Source organism: Hippoglossus stenolepis, chromosome 6 (assembly GCF_022539355.2).
Source record: "Hippoglossus stenolepis isolate QCI-W04-F060 chromosome 6, HSTE1.2, whole genome shotgun sequence".
NCBI lineage: Eukaryota > Metazoa > Chordata > Actinopteri > Pleuronectiformes > Pleuronectidae > Hippoglossus > Hippoglossus stenolepis.
The window spans coordinates 4070679-4096127 of NC_061488.1; the positions used below are offsets into that span (position 1 = coordinate 4070679).

Consider the following 25449-nt stretch of genomic DNA (forward strand, 5'->3'; position numbering starts at 1 on the left):
GGAGGGGAGCGGGGCCGGGGCCGGGGGATTTATGTGACATTGAAGAAAGCTGCGGAGGAGAAGATTAGGAGTGATATACTGTAGGGGAGCAGGGGCCAGTGGGTGGAAATTACAAATCATTAAACTCTGTGGTTTATATATTTATATAAAGTAGGGCTGTGCAATACATTCTGCTATTTGTCACACATACCTTTTCCTTGGCCTGTGTATTGGGGTCATAGCTTTGCAGATGTTAAGTTACTTCCTTCCATCTTTGTGATTCTTTGCTATGTAGGTGAAAACTTCTGCTGAATAAACAGCAGCTTGTTTAACAAGTAACAACACTTGCTTTACTTCATAGGGACTATTTCTTCATCCTAGAGTTATTCCAGTGATGAAAGCTCATAATGAGGCCTCTCCATAATCCACACATCTTCATGTTGCTGTTAATGTTTATTGTCTTTGCTGTGAGCAGCACAGATTCCACCCCTTTCATCTCCATCTCCTGAATTCGGGACGGTGGCAGTGGTTGGTGACCATCCAATAACATTGTGCCGGAGCGAGCTGTACTGTGACACCTACGATTACATGCTGCAGACAACTAACAGTACTGCTGAGCACAACGCCAACTTTTCAAGAATTTAAGGGGAATGTACAGATGCACCTCGACGAAATGTTGTCACATGAACGCCTGCGTGCGTATTTTGTGTGTTTCTGAAAGAAGAAGAAAAACAATGGGTTTGCCGGTAGTGTCTCGACTCAATGAACTGAAACAAAGAAGAAAGATCTTTACTATGTTAAAGAAGAACTTTGATGCACATGTCCAATTTGATTCAGAGCACACACACACACATGTGCACCCGTGAGCTCTGCCTACAAGCAGCTATAATGGCACATCCGTCCTAATCAAGCGGCACCAAATTGCACAGACTCTTAGACATCAGTCTCCTAAATGCGCCTGTTTTTTTCATCTACACCCATGAATTATTCTTTGGGAAATCTGTGAACATGTCGCCCCCAAATTTAATGGGTTCCTCCCTCATCTATTCCGTATCCTTCCACCACGTGTTGTGATAATCTGTCAGGTGTTTTTTGCATAATCCTGTTTACAAACAAACAAATGGACAGAGGTAGGACATGTGCATGACTTGATACTTTCAGGGGTAAATGAGAAAATATGGATGTTTTTTGTGTGTGACTTTAACCTCTGAGTTCAACAGAGGGGAGAGAGGAGCCGTGCACTCGATATCCTCACGTCGGTTAGAGGCTGTGTAGAGTAAGATGATCTCAGCTGAGGAGTCACCTCACAGAGTTCAAGGTCAAGTAGGTTGCAGATACCCGGCGTGCACGAGAGCGCATACAGGAACATTCACGTCCGAAGGGATTTACACCGTTTAAATTTGAACTGCGGAGCAGTTGGCCGCTCTCAGATTATAGATGACGACATTCGACTCAATGTATTTATGTGTATATCATGTGCTTCTTGAGCAGTTGTGGCGTAATGTGACGACGGGACAGTTTCACGCCGCCGCTAAATGGCCTTGAGGAAATATTTTCCAGGGGCAGGGGCAGGGTGGGAATTCACATCAGGCCGGATCTGGTGATGAAGGAGAGGGTGTGGATTGATGGGAAATGAACTCGGTCACACTGTCATGTACATGTGGACGGTGAGAGGATGAAAACTTAAATATACAGCGTGATGGATGAGTGAGTGGACGCTGCACTGACATGGAGCTCATAGAGCGTGTGGAGGAAAGGCAGCTGGGGGATGTTTTCACTGCCCCACCCATGCCAGGCAAGACAAAACAGTGTGAAGTGATGTCATTACTACTGCTTATCCAAACCAGCTGTGTGACCTTATGGGCTGTGTGGGATTTAAATTCCAGGCGTATGTATTTGTGCACGTTTGACTCTTTCGTTTTTAATGATGGATGTTTTCTTTTTGAATAAAAACGAGGCTGGGACAAAAAAAAAAGACAGTTCATCAAAAGTTGTTTACTTTTTACTTTTCTTTATTTTTTTTCATGTTAAATCAAATTGAAACCGCAGGGTGCGAAGAAGAATGAAATAATCACACTGGAATGTTAGCAATGAAAAGCAAAAATGACATTTTTCCTTTTGTGCTTTCCTCCCTGGTTTGTCTCAGTTTATAAGCCAGAGGAAAGAAAAACAAGCAGACTTCAGCCACAAGATGCTTCTTTCTCGCCGTCGTAGAACCTGAGCATCTCTGCGTATGACCCGGATCAAACATTGTAAAGGTGCCACAGAGTCCAATGTTATAGTACAACACAAGCTATGACATGAAATTCTTTGGGCACATGATAATGAAAAGTACACAGAATACAAACCAGACAGAGTCACCATACTATACACACTGATCAAGAGAATACTGGGAGTAAAAAGAGCTTATACAGGATATTGAAAAAGAGAATAACACTGACAATGGATGAGCTTCGCGTTAACTTTGTGAACTCGCTTCACTTTGCAGTAGCAGATTGGTGAATTCCTTAAAACTCGGTGAGCCGTCACTCCACTTATTTTACAAAATTGTACACATTTGAATTGCTAATGTCACATGCACATTCAAACCCGTTGCTTCACATCAATCATGCATACAGTACATACAGTGAGCAGAAAAGAAAAGCTGTGTAGATGCATGTTTAGATATTTACAGTACAGATGCAAGTACATGTTGACCCACACACGTGCAGGATTTGCCACACGCACACATTCGCACACATCAATAACTCAATCAGACGAACAAGACGAGAGCCCGATGGGGTTTCTCTCTGAGAAGCTTGTGAACACATTTCAAGGCACCGTGGTTTGTTTCCTGTCAATCTGTCCGTCTGTCGAGGCTTTTCAATAAACCAAGGAACAATTTCATTTGTGAGCTCATTCTGTTTTTCCTAATCGAGGGTTTTTGTTGAAGCTTGGAAGCTGACGACGAGCACGAGACCCTGCTGGGTGTTGACAGCACGTGAATGTGACTCCAGAGGTTGCAGTCGTCGTGGGAGCCAGTGTTGATTAACGCTTAACTACACAACCCTGAACTGCTGTCCTCCAGAGAAAAGGAGGTTTTCAGAGGCGTGTGTGGACGGGGGTTGTGTTTGTTGAGGGGGGGGGGAGTTCCTGGGCTGCCATTCGTCGGTCGTCTACTTCACAGCTCGGTGTCTGCCGTCTTGGCGGTGGAGTGGCCGTTGGTGGGAGGAGGAGCGGGCTCGGTCTTGGGGGCCTCGGGGGACTCTCCGTTCTCGCTGGGTTTCTCCTGAGTTTCTGGAGGGGGGTTGAGGGGGGCCACAGACACAAGGGTGTTCCCCTGGTTCTCCTGATCCACGGGATAGGCCTCCTCCGCCTACAAATACAGAGCAGATCCAAAAACTCGTTATGGAAAAACTGGATGAAAAATACCTGGATATCATTATCACTTCACTAACCCTTCACTGTGGATCTAGATGAAATGTTTAGGAGACCGATATCTAGTGTGTGCAATGACAATGTCAATAACATCTCCGTCTTTAACAGAACAAAGATCTTTCTACATCGGTTCACTTCATTAATGTGAGACACTACAGGCAAAACCAATGTTTTTGAGGCTTTGGGCAACAGAAAACATCCAAAATACACATGTAGGTGTTTATTTTACGATACTTTGTTTATTTACATCTGTAGATTTCCCTTTAATTCACCAAAAGTTAGCATTGTACCCAACATGCAGTCCTGTGAATGTTGTCTGCAACATGAATCATCGCAGGTATCACGGTAAAGCTCCCTCCTGCACAAAAATCTTTACTCTAAACAATTTCCTTTGTGTTTTCTACAGATATAAATAATAGTTTCCAATAAAACATTTATTGGGTATTAATAAATCAGCAACTCTTACATTTAAACTTTTAAGACCAATCAATAACTGTCTACATGTAAGATATAAACCTTCAAAGGTTGGTCAGTAAAATAATAATGTTAAAAATGACAGAGTTGATTTATTGATCAGATACAGTTCTGCACACAGATGCATCCTTTAACCCCCTCACTGTTCCTCAGAGGCTCACACACACTCTAATGTGGTCGCCATCATGTGATATTGAGAGTGGCGCAGAGAAACAGCTGCGGGATGAAACAACAAGCTCTGCAGATGAATGAGGCAGCGGCGAGGAGGGTGTGGGTCTTTGGATGCAACACACACTCAGCCTATTCTCTCTGATAGCTGTCCAGCAACGTTCCCTGATTAAAACACTGACAGGAACTGGTTCAGAAGTGAGGGAATCGACCTGTTTTGAGTCCAGATGGAGGGAGGCGTGAACCTCGCCCAAGAAAAATCTATGCACTGCTGCAGGATCTATAACTACAGCACATGCAAGTCCCACAGATGTGACTTCAGATCCATTTTAGATGAACAGAAATCAGAAAGAAAAAAACGAATCTACGCAATGATTTTCACTTCATTGGCTGAACCATCTACCAAGTCAGTAACTCGGCTACATAGGGCGACATGCAGTGCAGTACATTGTACAGTGACTCTTAACAGAACACGAGAAAACCTTCTCACCAGCCTCACTCCCTTGGGGTCGGCCCTGCGTTGGCATTTCAAGTAACCGACAGTGATCGCGATGGCAGCGAGCAGACCAGTGACCAGAATCCCGATGAATACGGAGGAACCTGACGATGATGGGATCTCGGTGCTTTTCACACCCAGCTGAGAACAACATGGAAAAGATGAAATCGTGGTCAGAAGAAGTAGGTTTGTGAATTCACCGGTGGATTTTTAATGTTGATTGAGAAAACAAAGGAGAAATAACTCAGGTTATAATAAACTTGAGTTCATTTCACTCGTGGGGCCAGCGTCACATTCGCGTTGGCATCACCTGGTGCTTATCTTACCTTGTCTTTCAAATGTTCACTCTGGAGCGCTTCAGCCAAAGTTCCCATCTTAGCTGCAGGGGTAAAAAAACATTAGAAATAGATCAGTGCTGCTGCAAAACCCCGACCCAAAACCAAAGAACAACAAATAAGTGTCAAAAGTTCATGTTAATATATTGTATCATCAGTACTCACCATCCTCACTGGTCACCAGCATGTTGTTGCCGTCTTGGAAGATTTCTAGTGTGCAGTTTATGGCGTTGCACCAGACCGCAGGGTTCGCCTGAATAATACCTTTGGATACCTCCTATGAGAAAGGATGGAAGAAGATGTTCAATGCATACTGCACTTGTGCAATCAAAAACTCAGACGAGCAATAACGTGAGATGTGTATTATGATATAGATCATTTTCCCTATTTTGAAAAACTGAATTCACTGATTATAGAAAATAATAAAGGAACTTAACTCAAAACTTGCAAACAGATTACAATTTGATGTTCCTGACCATCAGTGCACATGTGCCTTCGTGTGCGTAATGGAGACAAAAAGCAGTTGGATGGAAAACTTGCTGACCACACCTTCTTTTTTCCCACCTTCACCCTGAACTATGATATCACCCCATTGCACAACGTTACGCTTTGTGATTTGGGAACGCGCTTTTCATTTTCTGTAATGCAATCCAGACAGCTCCCAGTGTTCCCACAGGACCGCTATGAGCAAACCCCCGAATCCTCAGTTAGTTGGGAGTGGACCCGCAGCTGGATCCGTGAGGAAGGGCGGAGGACTCGGAAAGATCACTCCCGTGGATCCTCTTCGCTCGTCCATCTGTCTGTGTCACTTGTGACCCATCATACGCTGCTCATCTTACTCTCAGGAATCTCATACTCGCTGGGGTTGACCTTACGTGGCACCGACGCCTGGAGTTCAGACGAGTTCACGGCAGGAATTCGATAAAGACACTTCAACAACACAAAGGTCTAATGTGACACTGAAATACTCATGTATGCATCGTGCAGAAGAAGATCTTTTTTTATTTTGAACAACCTTGCAGCGTTGTTGCTTTGTTAACTGTGTTCCAGCTCTTTCATTCAGCCATTCACTCACTTTTTTAACTAATCAACATCTGGCTCAGGCCTCTGGCACAGCGCGCCCATGTTTAGTTTCAGGCCGAGCCGGACAGATGACTTCTGCAGCTGGTCCTGGCTCGGTGGATGTTACAGTAAGGACCCAAATGGAGGCTAATGTAAAGTATGCAGACCGGGATCTGACCGGCTGCGTCGCCGCCTCTGCACCTGGACCAACGTTTGCTGTGCTTTGACACAATTATGATTTAACAGTGCAAGAGAAAAACGATAACTGTGTCGTAAAATGGATCCAAATACGACGTTTTCTCGACAGGCTGATATCTAACTCCTCGTCTTCCTCTCGGGACGAAACCTGAAAAACACCTCTTTTTGTAGTAAAACCTTTTTGCCTTATAAAAGAAAAAATCACTAAATGAAACCACACCCTTGCAATTCCTCCTCTGGCCCTAAGGACCTCGGAGCAGGAGAGGAAACGTTAGTCGTCCTCTTCATTTATCTCCTGCCAGGAACACAGGCTCCAGATTTACAACGCCCGAGGAATGTCTGAGAAAAGATCTGCCTTTATCAGGGGCTGTATTTCCAACTGTAGCTCTTTAAAAGCACATTAATCTTACTCTCTTACGAAGAGTGAGCTATTTCCTCAGGAAGGTGCAGGCGGGGGGATAAAGGTCCCTGTAAGAAAAGAATGTGTCACTAGATGCTGCTGGATTACTTTGATACCGGAGATGGTCTCAGCTCTCAGTTCACTGTGGTTTTAAATGTTGCAAGGCCAAATCTCAACGGGTTGTTGGTTCGATGCCGCCTGCGTTTTGGCGGTGGCGCAGGGTCCTGCTGTCGTGTTGGTGGCAGGTTGATATCTCACTTTTACAAGTCATAGTGTAGAGATAAACTCACGCAATTTTCCGTCAATACCACGACCTTGACGGCGTTGCTCTCTGGGATGTCGTCTTTTCCAACACACTTCACGCCCGGCTGGGGAGACAGATCGATAAAGGAGTTCAGGAGAAGGAATGTTGCGACCTCAGTGTCCATTAAAATAGAAAGGCAGCGTTTGAACATTGCACACGCAGGTACTCACCGACACCAACTTAACGACACTTGAGACATCATCTATCCCATTGTTGCTGTCGGAGGGGGCCACGATCGTCCCTGAGTTGCCCCCGTCCATCTTGTCTGGAAAAAGTGCAACAGTTACAATAGTTGCTGGGAATGGGTTATCTCCGGGAACCACAGAGGCTGCAGGGTCTTGACCTCCTGCGGTCGCAGAGTCAGCCGCAGTCGGGGCAGCGGAGGCATCTGGAGCGGCAGCACCTGGAGTGGCAGCATCTGGAGCGGCAGCAGCTGGAGCGGCAGCATCTGGAGCGGCAGCATCGGGAGTGGCAGCATCTGGAGCAGCAGCATCGGTCGCTACGAACACAATCCACCGGACAAGGATGTTATACACGGGAACATCGTGGATGGGAAGAATGAAATGTGAAGGTGACCGTCACTAGATTCAGGAAAAACTGAATTTTGAAAATAACTTCTCAAAATAGCCACTGCTAATCTCAAATCTCATTTATCAAGGCTCCTACCAGCGTTGGCGCCGGCGGTGAGACTGGCAGTCGCGACCTCGGGTGCTGCTGTTGAGTCATCTTGACATATCACCTCATCTGCAAGGAATGGAGAGAGAGAGAGAGAGAGAGAAAGAGAGAGAGAGAGAGAGAGAGAGAGAGAGAGAGAGAGAGAGAGAGAGAGAGAGAGAGAGAGAGAGAGAGAGAGAGAGAGAGCAACATTAACACTTTGACATTCATCTGATGAATCAAAGCTCTTTGATGAAAACATCTGCTCGGTATATCAACACTTTTTGTTCCAGGATTTGAAAAGTCAGACACTGTGGTCCCCCCCCCAATCAAACTGAACAGTCAATAGACAAACATCTTATAACTCTTTGTCCTACTTCAATTCAGGGGATAATCCTGCTCATGTTCAAGTATTGGGATTAAACAGTAGCTCCTATAATTTGGGTCTTTTGGGGGATCTCATGGAGGGAAGTGTATTCCTAAAAACGGATTCTGCATGTGAATGTGCAGAATGTGCTGTGGTTGAGGGACAAGATTTGGGGACTTGAAGCCTTTGAGCAACTTTTGCTTGCCGGCAGGTATTGGAGAGCAAGAGAGGAAGGAACATATTGAATGAAATACATCAGCTTTTGGCTTTTTAGTGATGGCGTCTGGACCAAAAATCCAGAATCCACTTGAAGTACTATCAAGGTTAAATATGGGAAAAAATAACAATCCTAGAATACCAGCTAGTTCTCTGAGTCCAATCTTGTCAGTTTCTTCTCATGTAATGAAATGTTTGGTATTTTGGGATGGAATTTAAAGCACACACTCGGTGGAATGAGTGAATGGGGGCAGGGGGTTGGATTGAACAGCTTGGCCGTGCCCAACCTGAAGATGGCAAAACCTATTAGCATGTGTGTTTGCTAACTAGTGGTCACACATGGGCTAATTCTCACCGTCTGCACCCTATTTTTTTTTCACTCCACACTCGTCCTCTGGGGAAAATCGTGTTTCTGTAATAATACTGGGATTAGGTTGGTTGGTGCTAAACACCTCTCTGACGAAGCAGAAGTAAAAGAAGTCGTATCAATTTGTGTTCAGGCCCAATCTGGGATCAGACTACCAATCAGAAATAGAGAGAGCTAAACTTCTCCAGCCGCTAACGAGGCCTCGAGCCCTGAAAACCATTTCATCCTGTCCAGTCACCTCTAAACACTCCCCTCAGCGAGGAAGGAAACCAGTACAGCGTGTAAACACTTTGACATCGAACCAAAACTATGCCGCACTCAGAGGAAATCTGTTTGGTGCACCACGCTCATTATTTGGTTGTAGACGCAATTATGTAACTGTGTCGGATATACTGTAGATTGTTTAGTGTGTATTTGAAATCCTGTAAACATGACAGACTTTAAACAACTGGAATAAGTTTCTGCTTATCGATTCTGGTAAGAAACTATTTTGATTTTCAATGTGAAATAGTCCAAAATGTGTCAAATCTTTAGATAACAAAAATATCTTTCTTCTTGTAAGAAGCGAAGACACAACTGCTGCTTCAAAGAATTCAGAGAATTTAGGAATTTAGGAATCTTTTTCATCGAGGTTCATTACGACCTCAACATTCAAATGTTTATAAAGTTCTTGGAACACATGGTTCCCCCCCCCTGGTTTTATCTGGACCAAATGGCTCAACAATGTCCAAGGCTGCTTGTGTTCTGTAGTTTAACTGACTTCAGTTTCCACATCACAGAATTTACCCAATACCTCTTCTTTTAAAGCTCTTCACTGTCTATATGCTCATGGCTACACATGCACATGGACAGACACACACCATATACACACTTTGACCTTACACTCTGCACTGTGCAATCAGAGGTTTATACACAGCGACGCTCCACCGCTGTGGACACAGTCACCTCAGACAGCTGTGTCAGAAATCTCACTGTGTTTCCAGTCCGGCCCCTCAGCACGAGGCCTCCGGACCTCTTGTCTCAACACAAACGCAGAGGAACACACACACACACACACACACACTCCTGCTCCGTAAACACAACCTCTCCGTCTCTCTGCAGAAAGCAACACGGCTGAGTCTGCAGCCGCTGAGTGCAAGTAAATCCTGCTCCTCACTACTGTCTCCACTACTGGGCAACATCAAGTGGGTTTCCTTCCCAGGCTGTCCTCCTTGAAGCGCTCAGCCTGGGTGTTCCAGGCCTTGACGTGGTGTGTGGTGAGCAGCCGTTGCCAGATGTAGAGAACTAAATCGGTTAAAGAGGGGATATGACTCGGGCCCAGATCTGAGAGTAACAGATCCGATGCTGCATTCTTTTGCCCGGAGTTGGACGAGGCAAATATAGCCAAACAAATATAGGGGCAAGATGAATGCAAATATTTAATTGGCAAATTATGACTGTGATTTGGTTTATGTAGAACATTAAAAAAAAAATTTCTTTTCTGATTTAATCTACTGTAAGTGTTGCTGGGATGAGTTGCAGTTGCTCTTCACTACGGGAATGTAAAACACTCAAAATGTCAGTTACACGATAAATATAACAGACACCAGGTCTTTAAATAAACCAGACACTTGTCAAGAACTTCACACTGGATATATATATATCTATATCTACATTATATGGAGAAACAACCGTGCATTGCACATCATCACTCATTCCTTGAATTCCAGAATACAGAATGTGGTGGTCCACACCGATAAATCAAATTACGAGGCTGAGATGAAGTCAAACACATACAGATGTGAGGTTTCCTGGGTTTAACTGCATCGGGGGTTGAAATTGTATATATTTCCAAGATGTTAAGACTAAAGTGGGAGAGCGGGGGGGGCCGACAAGGTGGAGGGGGAAACTTATCATCAATTCATATAATGAAGTCGTTAGGAAATCATTTGGTTCTGTTTCCTTCCAGAAAACCTCTTTTCAACATGTCCTCCAACTCTAAATTCATTCACTGATTCACAAACACACCCAAACACATGCACGCACAGGGCGGCTGCGGATCAGGAGTTCGAGATGGTCGTCCACTAACAAGAGGGTTGAACCCCCTGACACCCATTCTGAAGTGTCCTTGAGCAAGATACTCAAGCCGCTGTCTGTTTATGAATGTTTTGAATGCTGTAGAAACAAAATAGAAAAGGTGCTGAGTGTAGAAGAACTGTGTGCATGTGACTTGTGCTTTGAGTGGATGATAAGACTGGAAAAGCACAAAATAAATACAGTCTACACACACACACACACACACACACACACACACACACACACACACACACACACACACACACACACACACACACACACACAAAGCCTACGTAGCTGACACGTGTGCGAGGCCAAAACAAGGAAAAACACACATCATTGGAAACATTAAATTTGGGCAGCTATTCCACACAACATGAAGAAATTAATGAGGTCATTTTTGTTGATCTCAGCGAAGCTCTATTTGAGTTTCAGGTCCAACTCTGCGGGACACAGCCTGATTTCCTGCCCTGACACTTCTCCGTGCAGCGCAAGTGTCTGAGGAAGACAGAGATCACAAGTAAAAAACAAAACGTCTGTGATTGTCGGACTGCACGCCTTTCCTGACCTCCCCGACCTTCTGCTGCTGCATGTACTCTTGTAAGTAAACTGTTATCATAACCTCCACAAGGCGACGGCTGCACCCACACAAATAAAACTCTCTTTCTCTCTCGGTTTTGGCCTTTGAAAGGATTTGGGATTTTCTTTTTGTGCCACTGGCGCCTGTGGTGATGCAGTTTGAAATCAGCGAGGTCATTTCAGCTGCAGCAGTGAATTGATAACTACACAACAGATTCTGTGAGTGTGATCACGTCAGATATCATCTGTGTCGCTCACCGCCTGTCCCAGTCGAGCTGCCATGTAATTGCCTATTGCAGCGCTCAGATTTATGTGAGTGCATGGCAGCAAAAACAAACAGTGTCACCCCTGATTAACCGGGTGCAGTCAGAGAGTATGAGGAGGGGACAGAAGTCCGTCACTTGTGGTGTTTAAAGTCCGAGGCCTGCTTCCTCTCTGGGGACACTGGGGAGGAGTCCCGATGAGCTGGGGAGCGACGCAGCTGCGGTAAAGTCTCCTCAGGGAACTCCGGCCATCCCTCCCTGCACATGTGCTGCACTGGCACAGAGCTGTCAGACCGGTGACATCATGCGTAAGGAGGGAGAGCTTCAACTCTAAATCCTGGGACTCGCTTTCGACCTCCACCCAGACCACTGAGAAAACAACTTGGCTGTCGTAATGGGTCCCACCCTGCTGTCGTCGCATATCCACGACCTCCAAATACAGATGTCCACAGAAAAACCTAAAGTCTCATCTCATCCATTTATTTTATTTCTCTTATTGCAGCTATAACAAAAAAGCACAGATGAGGTTTAGACAGCAAGTAAAGAAATTATGATAATCGGTTATTCCATGAAATGACAATAAAGGCGAACAAGGCTCATTGCATGTGTCAAGAGCCCAAGATGAAGTCGAACTCAAAGAGAGTAAAGCAGCAAATATTCATCGATTACAAAAATGTTTGTGTTGATAAACTAATAAGGTCCTTTACACTAAAATACTAGTTCCTGCAATCACACAAACACAATCCATCAAGTGAAGCCACAGAGAACAAACCCACTTCACTACTACTTCCTACTCCAGTGAGAACAAACCGCTCGAGTTCCTGAACATGAGAACTATTTTGGTTTCTGAGCAGACGAGTGGCAGGACTTGACCCTTTCCACCCTGCCCACACCCCTGGTGTTTCTTAACAAAACATGGGAGATCATTTTGAAAACAGCATAAGAGGAATTAACAACAGATCTGGAATGTTATTCATGCACAACCTATAACAGGATGTGGCTGTAACAGCACACGACGTGCAGTGACCTCTGCAGAGGTGAACCCGCTGAGGGCTGCAGATAACATGCACCGCCGCTGGAACACAGACACACGGCAAAGAGACTGCAGGGCTGTGTAGTTGAGTGATTCACGCAAGCTTAAGTTTCTGTCTTTCCTTAATACACCACTGTTACTGGACCACTTCTGAAACCCAAATAGAACTAAAAGGAAGAATGAAATGGTAACATTATGATGGATAGCAGCTACCGACCATTGTTTTTATTCAACCCCTAATTTCAGTCATTAAAATAGTTTCACTAGGGCCGTGAAACTTAAAACCTGTTTCCAAAACAGTCCATCCATTTTGTTAGCAGATCAGAAAGTGGAAACACCAGCTGCTCCGAGAGGCTGCAGCAGCTCGCTGCTCCCCTCCCTGACTCAGAACCAGGACTGGGCTTCAGCAGCAGATGTCCATGGACAGATTCCAGCTGCTGTTTTTACACGAGACTGTGTGGGGAGAGGTTGTAAAAGGATATAAAAACCGATAGAGTCCGAAACAATCTGGTTCTGATACGACTGAGGCCAGGGAGACAAACTCTAAACTCTGCATTGTCCTCTGCACGGAATCACACGCACTGTGTTTCTCCACATACAGTACAAATGAACGTCGTGTCAAAACAGTCTTGTGTTTTCAATTAAGATGCTTGGCTGCAACAACATGGCTTTTACTGAACATGAATTACCGGGAGCAATTATTCTGGCAGTCAAAAGGCCTCAGTCAAGGCTCATTAAGTGCTTTTATTCCCAGGGATCCACTACCACCATAAAGACAGCCCTGTCTGGGTATCCAACGTGCACTCAAGTGCCTTTCTGCGTCGATTGCTCTCTACTGGTGTTTGGCATCGCAAAATCCCAGGATCACTGAGCTGTTGCTGTAGTTTTAGTTCTGAGCCAGTGTGAAAACGCGGGGATGACGAAAGAAGCTTCCAAAGAACACACACTTTAGTCTTATAGGGCCGCTAAACAGATCCTAATAACCCATATCTGCAGTTTCTCGGCCCGGACGCTGATTGTGCTGCCAAATTTTTTAGAGAATGAAGTAGAATCGGGAGGAGAAGGCGACTTTCCCCTCCTCCCCATCCTCTTTACTGGTAAAACCAAACAGCTGTAAAATTGCAGCGGGGTGCCAGGGGAACAAGGAACAATAAGCTCACCAGAACAGCAGTAATTGGAAAAGTTAGATTTGAATGCGAGCGGCGTCTGCTTTTCATTAAGATTGTTCCACTAGGTAAATATTGTTGCTCGACGATCTGTTTCTCAGTCAACTCCTTTTCCTGGATGATCATTTAGTTTTGTGGCGTCGCTGGTTTTTGTTTTCTTATCGTAAATGTGTTTTCTTTGGAATGGAGTCGGATTCAAATGAAGATAAGTCAGAAACGAGACCGTCCTCCCCTCTTGCTGTTTCACGCTGATGAGAGCCGGCAGATGAGATAACAAAAACTTATCACGTGCATCATGTGTACCATGTGTCTTGAGAATATTTGAATGATTTCAGTTGCAGACTCGCTCATCGGCAGTTTGACAGAACACAGGCTCTGGGTTTAATTACTCTGAGAGCTCACGTGGCCCCTCAGCCGTAACCTCGGGCCCCAGTGGACACACACACCCGCGCTGACATAAGACCACTATCTGCCAAGGGTTACATAAAAGAGACCCACGCCCTCCAGCAGATGACGTGAATCAAACTTCATCACAGCTCGGGACTGAAGGAATGCCGGTCAATAGCTGAGGGCCCTGAGAGAGAGTGGCAATATTCTGCGCTTGTTTGCGTTGGCAGGGCGAAGCCGTCTGAGAAAACAAAGCTCTGTGCCCTTGCAAGCTGGATTCTACTCTTGTGTCTTCTTGTACAAAATCCAATCAGCGTTGAGGATTTATGACATTTTAAATGATGTGCATCGATCAAGTGAGAGCAAAACAAAAGAAAATCTACTATGCTCTGACTCGGGTTTAATGTGGTTTATCGTAACAGCAATTGTCACAGCTCATTCTGCTCCGCCCGAGGCCCCTGACTTCATAAAAGAGAAGCATTGCAGATGACGGGCTGAAGCGAGCGAGACGAGATGTTTTTCTCCGTCTCCAGAGCAGATTCGAAGCCCGGGTTTTCCCCTGGAAACCTTGAGAGAGGGAGCGAGAGAGAGGGAGGGAGGGAGGGAGAGAGAGACGGCTTCCAACATACTCCAAGACGCATTGCATGACATCATCCAACATCGCAGTGCGTGCCCATTTCAGCGCTACATATTTGCACGACTGCATAACTACTGAGAGACAGCCATGGGAAGCGGGGGACATAAACTAAGTCTGTGTTTGCCAGAGAGTCGGGGAGATCAGCCAGCTCCTATGTGACAAGGATGTTTGCTCCGATAAACAAGAGTCAAACACGTTCACCAATCAAGTGCATCAGAGGCTCTGGTCTCATGCATCCTGCCTTCACATCCACTCTGCTGTCCTCGTGCTCCTGTTTGTCTGAATCAGTGTTTCTGCTGATACGTTCTGCAGCTGCAGATGTTACAGATGTTATCGAGTGAGCTGTACATACACACAACACAGACGTGTGATGTCGGTGTGTGATGTCAGCTCGCCTGTGATTCTTGTTCAGATTTGTTCCCCATCTGGACAAGTGCTACATCCAAAGCCTCTGTGAAATGAGTTTGCTGTTTTCTATGGTTTACATTAGGACTGTGCGATATGAGGAAATATATCATTTGAAAAATTCAAAATGTCACAGTTTCAGATTGGGCTCCATTGTTTATTTTGTTGTGCTGCACATCAAAGTCTTTACAGCAGTTGTTACACTGGAATTGAACTTCATCAATTACAATAAAAAAAACTGGAAAATGGGGCGATGCTCCTTGACAAAGAGTCTTCTTCATTTGAACAAGACGGTCATAATGAAGCGTGAAACATTAAAACTGTCTGTGTCCGTGTCTGAGAATGTCGATGTCATCAGACCCAGACCTCTGACCCATATACAGTCACATAGTCCTATACTGTAAAAAGAGTCCATGAGGAGACAGAGCGTCTCTTGTGACTTGGCTGCTGGTGCAAAATGTACCAAACAACAAAAACAGAAATAGACCAGGAGGTATTAAAGATAAAGAGGCCTGATCTAGATTCAGGAAATCGTTAAGAGCAATAAACTGAAGACAAAACATCTTTCAGAGCCAAATGTGGCCGTGCCCCTGCAAATTCACGCTGCGATGCCGGTTGGACACAAGTGTCAACAGTGTGGCAGGAGCATGTGAGCGCAGCGCTGCTGCTGGATGTGGTCAATAATTGAGGATGATTCGACGCACACGAGACAACACACTTGTGGAATTCTTAAAAAAGGTAAATCAGAAGCTGCTAAAATCCAAAACAGGGGTGAAAGGCGGGTGCCCGTGAAAGATCCTATTTCAAGTTTGTATTTGAAACATGAAAACAACACAACTACGCCTGGTTGGCTGGGCAGGGGTGTGTCATAGGGTAATGTGTGTCTGCTTTACAGACACCAACAGTGGTAAACAAACAACACAAGTGATATTTAAAATGTTGTTCCTGTGTCATGGCTTTAATTTCTTCGAGGGAAGAGCCTGGAGTAATTAGATTTCCATGTAAATCTAATTACCATCTGTTGAGCTGCTGATGCAGACGGTGCGCGCTGTTGCCTTTTTATCGTGCACACGACGAACATGTTCCGCCAACTCATGATCTTTTCCCTCTCAGAGTAAACCCCTGGTTATTTTCATCCTTCCAAGGTCACTCCTGACATTTACCGCACCTCTGCCCATGGATGGGGCCCGACGGCTCTGCAGAAGTCGTTACCAGGAGCAGTCTCCGCTTTACAACCAGCGAGGAAGCAACACTATCCAAGCCATACATCACCCTGCAATTAGCATCAGGCCTCGAGACTGCCCCAGTGCGTCCACTCACATCCACGTGATTACACACACACACACTTACACACACTTACACACACACACACACACACACACACACATATTTACTGTTAGCACGTCTGTAGGCAGATGTTTACAGATGCAATTTTGCTCTCTGTTGAAACCATGTGCTGTGCGGGCGCTTTGTTGTATGTAGCACACATGCAGCTCACATGCGCTTGAAGCATCTTTACAACTCACCGGAGATACAGTCATGTTCAGAATAGTATGCAACGCAAAGAACCAATCGGACTCTATTCGTAGTAAAGAATACAGTGATGTGTTTTGGGAAGTCGTGTGTGTGTGTGTGTGTGTGTGTGTGTGTGTGTGTATTCAAACACATGTTAGCTCCACCCAGGTGCACTGCAGGATGTAAAACATAATTATTCTCAACTGCAACTTTCCACCCGTGAACATGCCCCTTTGTGTCTGCAGCTGTGCCCCCTGCTAACCATTCCTCTCTGCATCTGTCTGCACCCTCATGGCTAAACACATCAAAGCAACCCCCAACTAGTGTGAGTATAGAGTCTGGGTCTATAATGTCAAAGATTGAATAAAGGAAAAGCAAAAAAAAAGTCAAATTCCCACAAGCAACACACGCCTCGGTGTGGAGAACACAATCAACGTGGAAAAAGAGGATACCACAGTTAACGATTGGAAGAGTACTCACTGCTGAGCAACAGAGCGCAGAGCACCAGGACTCCCGCCATCCTCCTCCAGAGCCAATTCATTCTCCACATGGACGCAGCCATCCTCTCTGGTTGGACTCAGAGCAGCCGGTGGGACTGTGTGCGAGAGCGAAGGAGTGTTGGTGAGCAACGGGTGAGTGAGTGTGAGGGCAGAGGGGGGGGGAGTTGGTTGGGAGTTTCCTGTGAGGTCTGAGTGAGCGGGACAGTCAAGCAGGATAAAGCGTGGCTTGTGTTCTGTTGCTCTTTATATGGTCCCACTCCTTCACCCTCTCTCTCTCTCTCTCTCTCTCTCTCTCTCTCTCTCTCTCTCTCTCTCTCTCTCTTTCCACACCCCTTCTCTAACTGCCTTTCCCCCAAAGCTTTCCTCCCATGTCCTTGTGTGCGTACACATGTGGGCACCAGAATGACGGCGGCGGGTGAAGCTGCACATCTGGCCCGAGCCTTATCTTCGCTGCAGCTTTGTTTCCTGGCGAAACCGCTGGTCCTCCTTTTACGGAAGTTTGCACGATTTGGTGCAACGGCTTCTGTGGTCGCACGTCAGGAAGTGTCAAGGGATGATGTTGTAGACGAGGTACAAATACAAGGTATTTCCACTGGTGTGTCTTTGAGAGGAAAGCACACCGGCTCAGTGTAACGTCGAAACACATCTGAAACTTGAAGGGCCTCAGTAGAGTGATTACCTCTGCAAAGGCTCATCAGTCTCCTTAGAGATTTATTTTAATTAATCAACATCCATGAACTATTCTCTCACAATGTTGAAGTAAGTGAAAAACAATTCCTGGCTCCACCCCCCTCATCCAGATCCACACCATACTTTAAAGGGGTCTCTGGGGACCCACACTGCCTCCTTCTACCAAGTTTCATGGTAATCCTTCATACAGTTTTTGTGTAATCCTGCTAACAAACAAAACAACAAAAACAACACCACATCCTTGGCTGTGGTTTTTAACGAAACCAGGTTATCTGCAACACGACAGACTTCAGCTTGATTCAATTTGTAGAAAGGTGTTTAAAAAGCTAAGTGTGACCTAATCCTCTGTGTGAAGATGCACCTGGTAAACAGGAAGCACTGCTCCTGCCTCCTACATGTTGTGTACATATGCTGTTTGGCCTGTTAAAGGCCTGCGGCGTTACACACACACACACACACAACACTTGGCTGCAGCTTTTGTGTTCCCCTGGACAGATGACGAACAGCCCGCACTGAGTCATCCGCTGAAACACACAAGTTCACATGCACGCTTACATGTAGTGTACACGCCTTTTATAAATGCTTTAACAGACACACACACACACACACACACACACACACACACAATGACCTCATTGACAAAACACACATTTGGTGATTGCTCCACATCAGCAGAAAAATGACACACTGCTGCGCTGATGCGAGGTGTGTTGTGTAGTGTTGAGTGTGATGCTGGGTGTTTCCCGCTCGTGTTCACACAGCGATGTGCTGCTCCAGAGATGCAGGCGGGCCACATCTGGAAGCACTGCAGTCCCACCGCTGGGTTTCTGAGGACTGCCTGGAGGCTCGCTTGTCAAACAATGCAACCATACGAGGCGGAGCTGAGCCAAGACCAGGCTGGTGTCTGGGAACGGGGGGCTCCTGCTGTTCACCTTGAGTGTTTCCGTCCAGACACTTTTTTAGGGTTCGCAGAGGGCGTTCACAATTAATACAGCAGACACTGGGAGTTTTAAATGTTCAAAACTGTTGTTATTGAGGAGAAATACAGCAGTGGAAGTTGTTTGCCACCAAAAAGTGCAACTTCAGTCTACTTACATTTCTTTTTTTTCAGATTTATATGAGGTCAACGTGAACTTTGACCTTTGACCTTTGACCACTGAAATCTAATCAGTTAATCTCTGAGTCCAAATGATGGGTGGATTATGGAAAATACTCTAAAGGCAGACTTGACTTCTTCAAGAGGCCAAACACAAGTTTGTGAGTTCACTGTGACCTTGACCTTTAACCACCCAAATCTAAATCAGATAATCCGTGAGTCTAAGTGAACATTTGTCCCAAATCTTAAAGGATTCTCTCGAGGTGTTCTTAAGCAGACGTGTTCACAAGGCAAACAGAGTATTGTCCCACTCAATCAGGTCATTCATGAGTCGACGTGAACGTTAGTCCCAAATTTTATGAAATTCCCAAAAGGGTTTTTTCTCATATCTAAAGTTCACAAGAACATGAGGTCACTGTGACCTTGACCTTTGACCTCTGACCAGCAAAATCTAATCAGTTCAGAGTCAAATTGAACTTCTGTACCAAATTTTAAGACATTCACTTAAAGTGTTCTTCAGATATCGTTGTTCACAACAATCTACACGAAAGGACATCCTGAAAACATTGTCGACTGAATACAACTTGCTGGGTATTGTTTCGCCGTCTTAGTGATTCAGAACCAGTGTCATTAAAAAAGTTGCGTAATATGAATATAACTGGACCTTTTGTCACATACAGACGGGGTCATATAGGTTTTGGACGACAATTAAATATTATTATTTAAATAAATTTAAAGAAATCAAGTAAACTTGGCTGAGGTTTGAAATATTTCCTGACGCCACTGAAACTGTCTCAACTTTTATTTCTGAAGACCTTTAAACAAATGTGAAGGGAAGCTGATATAATTAAGTTCGTTCTCCTGTGAGTAAAATACAACGTCTAATAATTCTTTCCCAGTATCATAACTTACAAGATCATTATGAAGGGGCGTGAAACCATCAAATAAAAATGTTAAACTGCCCAAATACTTGAAAAAAAAAAAAACATGCACGTGTAATGCAACATGGCGTAAACCCCCTCATTAAAATTAATAGGCCTCTGAGCTGGACATGATGATATAAATACTGTATGTGGATATATTTACTATGTTTTCACGTAGACTCAGTCCAAAGAACTGACTCATAACTATTACACAGCACCATAAACCCTGGAGTTTACTCCTCTGCTCCATCCACAACAAAATTCCTCCCCAATCAGCTGTGAGTAGTTTACAGATTTCTTTCCAAAACAAAATCACAGGCTCTCGAGGACCCGTCCCTCCCAGTGTCATGGACGATATAATTGCAGACAGAGAAACAGTTATTTTCTTCCAGGCGAGCCGGAGCTAAGCCACTTCCTAAGAAGCCTGGTCTTGATCTGAGTATTTTATCTAATTTCACATGAATTTCTTTCTTATCTCAGGTTTTTAGAAAATGTTGTTTTCAAAACAAAAAGCTTCGAGAAATTCCCAGTCAGGGGTTCCTTGAACATCACAGCACCAGTGAAAGAATGACCTCCTCAGTGTTGTGGAAAATTGGTAAATGCTTTATCTTAATTCTTGTAGAGCTTCACAATGTCGACTGCGCTTTTTCCCCTGGATCGAACTCTGGGGCCGCATTTCTGGCCCCGCCCTTGATTTGTTCCCTTCAAACATGACAAACAAAGACTTCACTTGTTTCCATTGGCAGCTCATCCTATGCACCTGCAAATATTTCATGCGGGGGTTCCACCGGGTTCAGTTTTGGGTCTCCTTCTATTGTAGTAGTCTTTACATTGTCCCACTGGGAAGAATCATGAAATCTCTTTTCACCGCTGCACAGATATTCATACCTTCCCCAGACTTTTCAATATCAACCCTAAGATATTAAAGACGAGTTGGCTTCCTTCAGGTAATCCGTCCACCAAGCTTTGCAGAAATCTGTTCTGTAATCTTGCATCTAAACCAACCAGCAAACCAAAGGACAGGGGTGAGAACATAACCTGTCTGGTGGAGGTAATGAGCCTGTGACAGGAAGCCCCTCCACACCGTACCACAAGTGTTCAGAGCCTCAATCACCTTCCACGTGCGTGAGACCATTAACACACTGGAAATGTGGGTGTTATAATTCATCGCTATCTAACTCTGGACTTCTCACCTTCTGTTCTAGACAGTCATTCATGCACAGATATCCAGTCTGGACTGTAACTCCTTCTTCCAAGGTCTCTCTCAGGCTCGGTCCAAACCACCACTATCCTTATATCCTTAATGGGCTGAGCAGTAAATCAATATAATGTTGATCAATAGCAATCTGACAAAAGTTTAACAAGTATTGATATAATGTTTATGCGTAGAGCGAGCACAGATAACACATAATTCATCTCCATCAGATCTGTAGAATGTTTTGCTTTTTGTCTCTACAACCTTCACTCAGGAATTATAAAACAACGATATGAACATCTCTTCTATGGTCTCATCCCTGCATGTGTCTCAGAACCTCTTACCCGTCATCAGACCCGTCACAATGACGAGCCGGCTCCGTCCTGTTTGTGCAGAAACAAGTTTGGTAAAAGGGCTTCGTCTCTGTAGCCGCTCCTCAGATCTGGAACAGTCCGCCCGAGGCCAGTGCATCTTAAGACCCACTTTTATTCTCCGACTGTATTTATTTTCATCTAATTCATTGGGGTTTTAAAACCGTTTTACTTCAGCAACATCTGTTTTCTAGCCGTTATGCTTATGCGCCTGTCTTTGTGAATACAAAAGTGATACATCAACGGAATAAACCTGAAACTTGATGCTCACATTTTCAGTTGACATCTATTTTAACTGCTCTCCTGGTTTTATGTACTTGTGGAGGATTATGTGTGACATGGTGAACTCATGTGTCTGTTTACAGCTGAAGAATCCTGATTAGCTAAGCCTGGCGGGGGGGTATTTCTGAGGGGGTTAGGGTCACATCTCTTCCTTCTTTTCCTCCCCACTTCTTTTCACTTGTTTTAGTTTACATGCACAAAGAATCTCTCCGCGGCGAGGGGGGGGCATTGCCAGGACATCACGAGGATCAGCACATGGCAGCAGAGAATCTGACCCTCAGGGACCTGTTTGGATTTTTCTCTCCTCGAAGGAGGTTTTGCTGTTTTTTGCGAGTCTTGTCTCGGAGCCAGCTGGAGGGAGTCATCGCAGCAGCATGACTGACATGTGACTGTTCTGGCTAACAGGCATAAATATGGGGATAATGTCGGTTACATTAAACACTGGCAGTTTCCTAAAATGCATGAATTTGAGTGCATGAGATCCAGAGGCTCGGTTGTTGCTGTTTCCAATAATAGTCCTGCTGTTGGCCTGGTTTCCCCTCTTCTGTTGTGATCCATCATCTTTACTGTGTCTTCAAATCTAAGATATCTGTTCTTCTAAAGACTGCAATAAAATAAAAGTTTTTCATATTTCATTCGTTATTCTGCTTTTATCTTCATACCTGCACTCGATACTTTCTTCAAGATGATATATTCACCCCTGTCTGCTTGTTGGTTTGTTTGTTTATGCAAAAAAACAATTGAACTGATTTGAAATAATGTATGGATTATTATTTTGGATTTTGATATTGTGAAATCAGCCTCTGGGGGCAACGGCTGAGACTTTCGGGGCTTTCAGAGTAGGCAGCGGATATCGAGGCAAAGACCCAACCGTCTGTCACCGTTCAGAGTCCGACTAGTTTCTTCTATCTTTCTCCACACAAAACACAAACAGCAAAACTTTCTGTAAGAGTCTTTGGTCCAGACAACATTTAGGCTAGTCTCTATTAAGAGCATATGAATGAAAATAATAATAAAAAACATCAGCCGATGCATTTCAGTCAGTGTGTTTCCGCCTCTTTTGCTCTTGTGGGCAGCCACACCCTGCTCGAACCTGATTGGTCAAAATAAAACCCAGAAGACTTCATTGTCATCCCTACCTACATCCCTTCATCCTTCCTTTCCTCATCCCTCATCCCTTCCAACTTCAGCTTGAGGCGGAAATGTGCCTGAGAGGGAATCCACACACTGTTTCTCCATCCGCCCAGTCCACGGCATATCCTCCCAGACCAGCATGACACATTCTTCTGGAGGGAGACATTCTTCCTCCATCTTCATCCCTTCACATCCATTCATCCGATCCGCAAAATCCAATACAGCCTGAATCTCCATTAAAAGATTCAAACGACTGTCGTGGTTTGGTCCACGCTAGTGAACAGGATTTCGATGTGGGACAGTATAAGATGCCATCTGTGCCATAATAATTAAATCAGTGTGTGCAGTTCTCCCTTAGAGGGTCTCCTCTTGGGGTGTGGAGCTGGAATTTGTGCATGCAGATTATTGGAGAGGTTTCTCGGACAGGGTCATCAGTCATTTGCCCAATGGCGCAGAGGAAACAAGGAAAAAGGTTCTGTCTTAGTGTGATGACTGTGCTTCTCCATTCATTCCGATGGGCTCCTCTCCTCCCTCATCATCCTGTTGACCTGCCCATCTATCGGTTCACCCGCATCAAATTTCCTCTTCTGTTTCCTGCCATTCTCCTGCCATTCCCCCTCTGCCCTGTGTGTGCAGACAGACCCGGTGATGACCCATGAATGACAAACACGGAAATGTATTTATATTCAACCTCAACCCTGTCGCTTGTGCTATCTGGATGCCCTGCCGAATTCCATGTGCGTTACATAAGACCGTGTGAAACAGCGCAGACCTGGCCAAGTGTTTCCGCATCGTGATGGCGGGGCAGCACCAGAGTCCAGTTTCTCACCGAGGGAGCTGCGTGGAAAAAGAAACACAGGAAGACATAAGCGTAACACAACAGCCAGACCTCAAGAGTAGCTGGCGATCAATGTGAAGTGTCCCACACTGTCAGGTCAGGGGGTCAGGTCTCAAATGTGACGTGTTCAGAGGAAATCTAATGGTCCTGGGTTCAGTTAAAGAACTCCAGCCTTTAAGCAATTAAGTCAACGCCTCGATCCCAAAATCCCGGACAAAACCTAAAAAGAAAAGAAAATCTGAGAAAACAAAACCTGCAGCCACATAAAACAGCGTCCAGGACATGATGTCACGATCACGTTATCAGCAGTGACACGTTATCCTATTGCAGAGAACAGGCGGCCAGAGGAGTCAGAGGCAAACAGGAAATATAACCGAGGCCTCTTTTGTTATTACGTCATGTTCTGACAGACCCAAAGAAAGTTTCCGCGTAAACACGATTTTCACACAAAATACTGCTGGATATGTGTGACAGGAAGGGACCGAATATATGGATACACAGTCCTGATCGACTCCAGGAGAGAACGTTCCCCTCTCTTATTCGTTTAGTTCTGACATGCATGACGTGCTCACTTTGACGAGAGGTCTGCGTTGTTACACCGCGATGCCAAAATCCTGCCTCCTCCTCCTCCTCCTCCTCCTCCTCCCCCTCCAGCTCTCCTCCATCCTCTCCTCTGCCTTGATCCCTTACAGATGTTCTTCCTCAGCACTCCCCTCTGGTGGAAGCCTACTCCTATTGTTCCTAAAATCAGTCCCATGGCACCGGCCGCCCAAGCCCAATGCACAAAGCAGGAACGTACAACAGTGCAACGGTTTCGTGAGCAGACTTTCATTCCGAGTTTAGTCAACATAGCAACAGGTTTTTGGGAAAACCCCCAGCTCTTGTTAGGAGGAGAACCTTCAGTCCTCTCGTACACATACACCCACATTGCCTTTCTCTCTGGTTCTGTCTTTTTCGTGACCTCATTTCGAGTCTCCGCTCTGTCCCCGGCTTCCTCGTGTCCTTTCCCCGTGTTTTCTCTTTTTTTGAAAAGGGCAAACTCCACAGGCCTGTAACTAGCCCTAATTGGCTCTGATTGGGTGGCTCTGCAGACATCTTGAAGTGATTTATGCTCAAGGTTGAGAGGGTTGTGAAGGGTGGGAGCGCCCCGGGTCTCAGAGATGCTCAGTCCATAACCCCCCCCACCCCCCCAAGAGATTTCAATCCCTGATCCAGATTTTCTTCTTTATATAGGTCCATGCATATTAATGCAGAAGGTGCACGAGAGAGATCCCTTGCACAGAGTGAGACCGGAGCATTTAGCTCTTCAGCAGGGGTTTCACAGCTCATATTTCGCAACCATACAGTATTGAGCAATCATTTATTATCCCTTAATGTCCAAGTTACGTAACTGTTTCTATTTGTCACAAGAGAAAAACAAGGAGTGCATAGGGCGGGAGACTAGTGAGGACAAGAGACCCCAGATCACAGCGTCAGATGATCATTTTCACTCTTTAAACTTGTTAGGTGAACTTACCAGGAGCATCCTCTCACAGAAAAATGGAACGCGGCCATTTGCAGGATACCACACGAGTGCACGCCACCACAGTGTTGGCACGCTGCAAGTACACAATAAACTGTGTGTGTTCTGGCAGCGCACGGCCAGATAAGGTCTGTGGGATTAATTCATTAGTGTGCCGGCTGCCCAGATGGCTCTCATTACACGTATCTGTTCGATTCATCTCTGGAGCACTCTCACATAAGTCAAACTGTCGGCGGTGGACTGTCACTATAAAACTGGGTGATTCAAGACTGTTGTATCTTTTATTTTTTGGCAAAGATTGGTACTGACTGATATTATAGGCTTTTAGGAATCCATTTAAATCTGCATAAAGCTCAAACAAATCACATGAAACAGATGTTTTTTGTTTTTCATCGGTTTCTTCCTCCAAATTTGAAGGTTT

The 25449-nt window shown here is 45.1% G+C and overlaps 1 protein-coding gene across 1 annotated transcript; it reads right to left on the reverse strand.

Annotated features, from left to right (window-relative positions):
- Positions 1-1973: 1973 nt before the first annotated feature.
- cd34 (CD34 molecule) lies at positions 1974-17203 on the reverse strand. Its single transcript, XM_035159204.2, has 8 exons — positions 16958-17203; positions 7500-7577; positions 7004-7332; positions 6820-6897; positions 5035-5146; positions 4861-4913; positions 4529-4675; positions 1974-3334 (listed from the first exon to the last, which is right to left on the reverse strand). The coding sequence occupies exons 1-8, from the start codon at positions 17037-17039 to the stop codon at positions 3140-3142; spliced, it is 1074 nt and encodes a 357-aa protein (XP_035015095.1). The 5' UTR covers positions 17040-17203; the 3' UTR covers positions 1974-3139.
- Positions 17204-25449: the final 8246 nt, after the last annotated feature.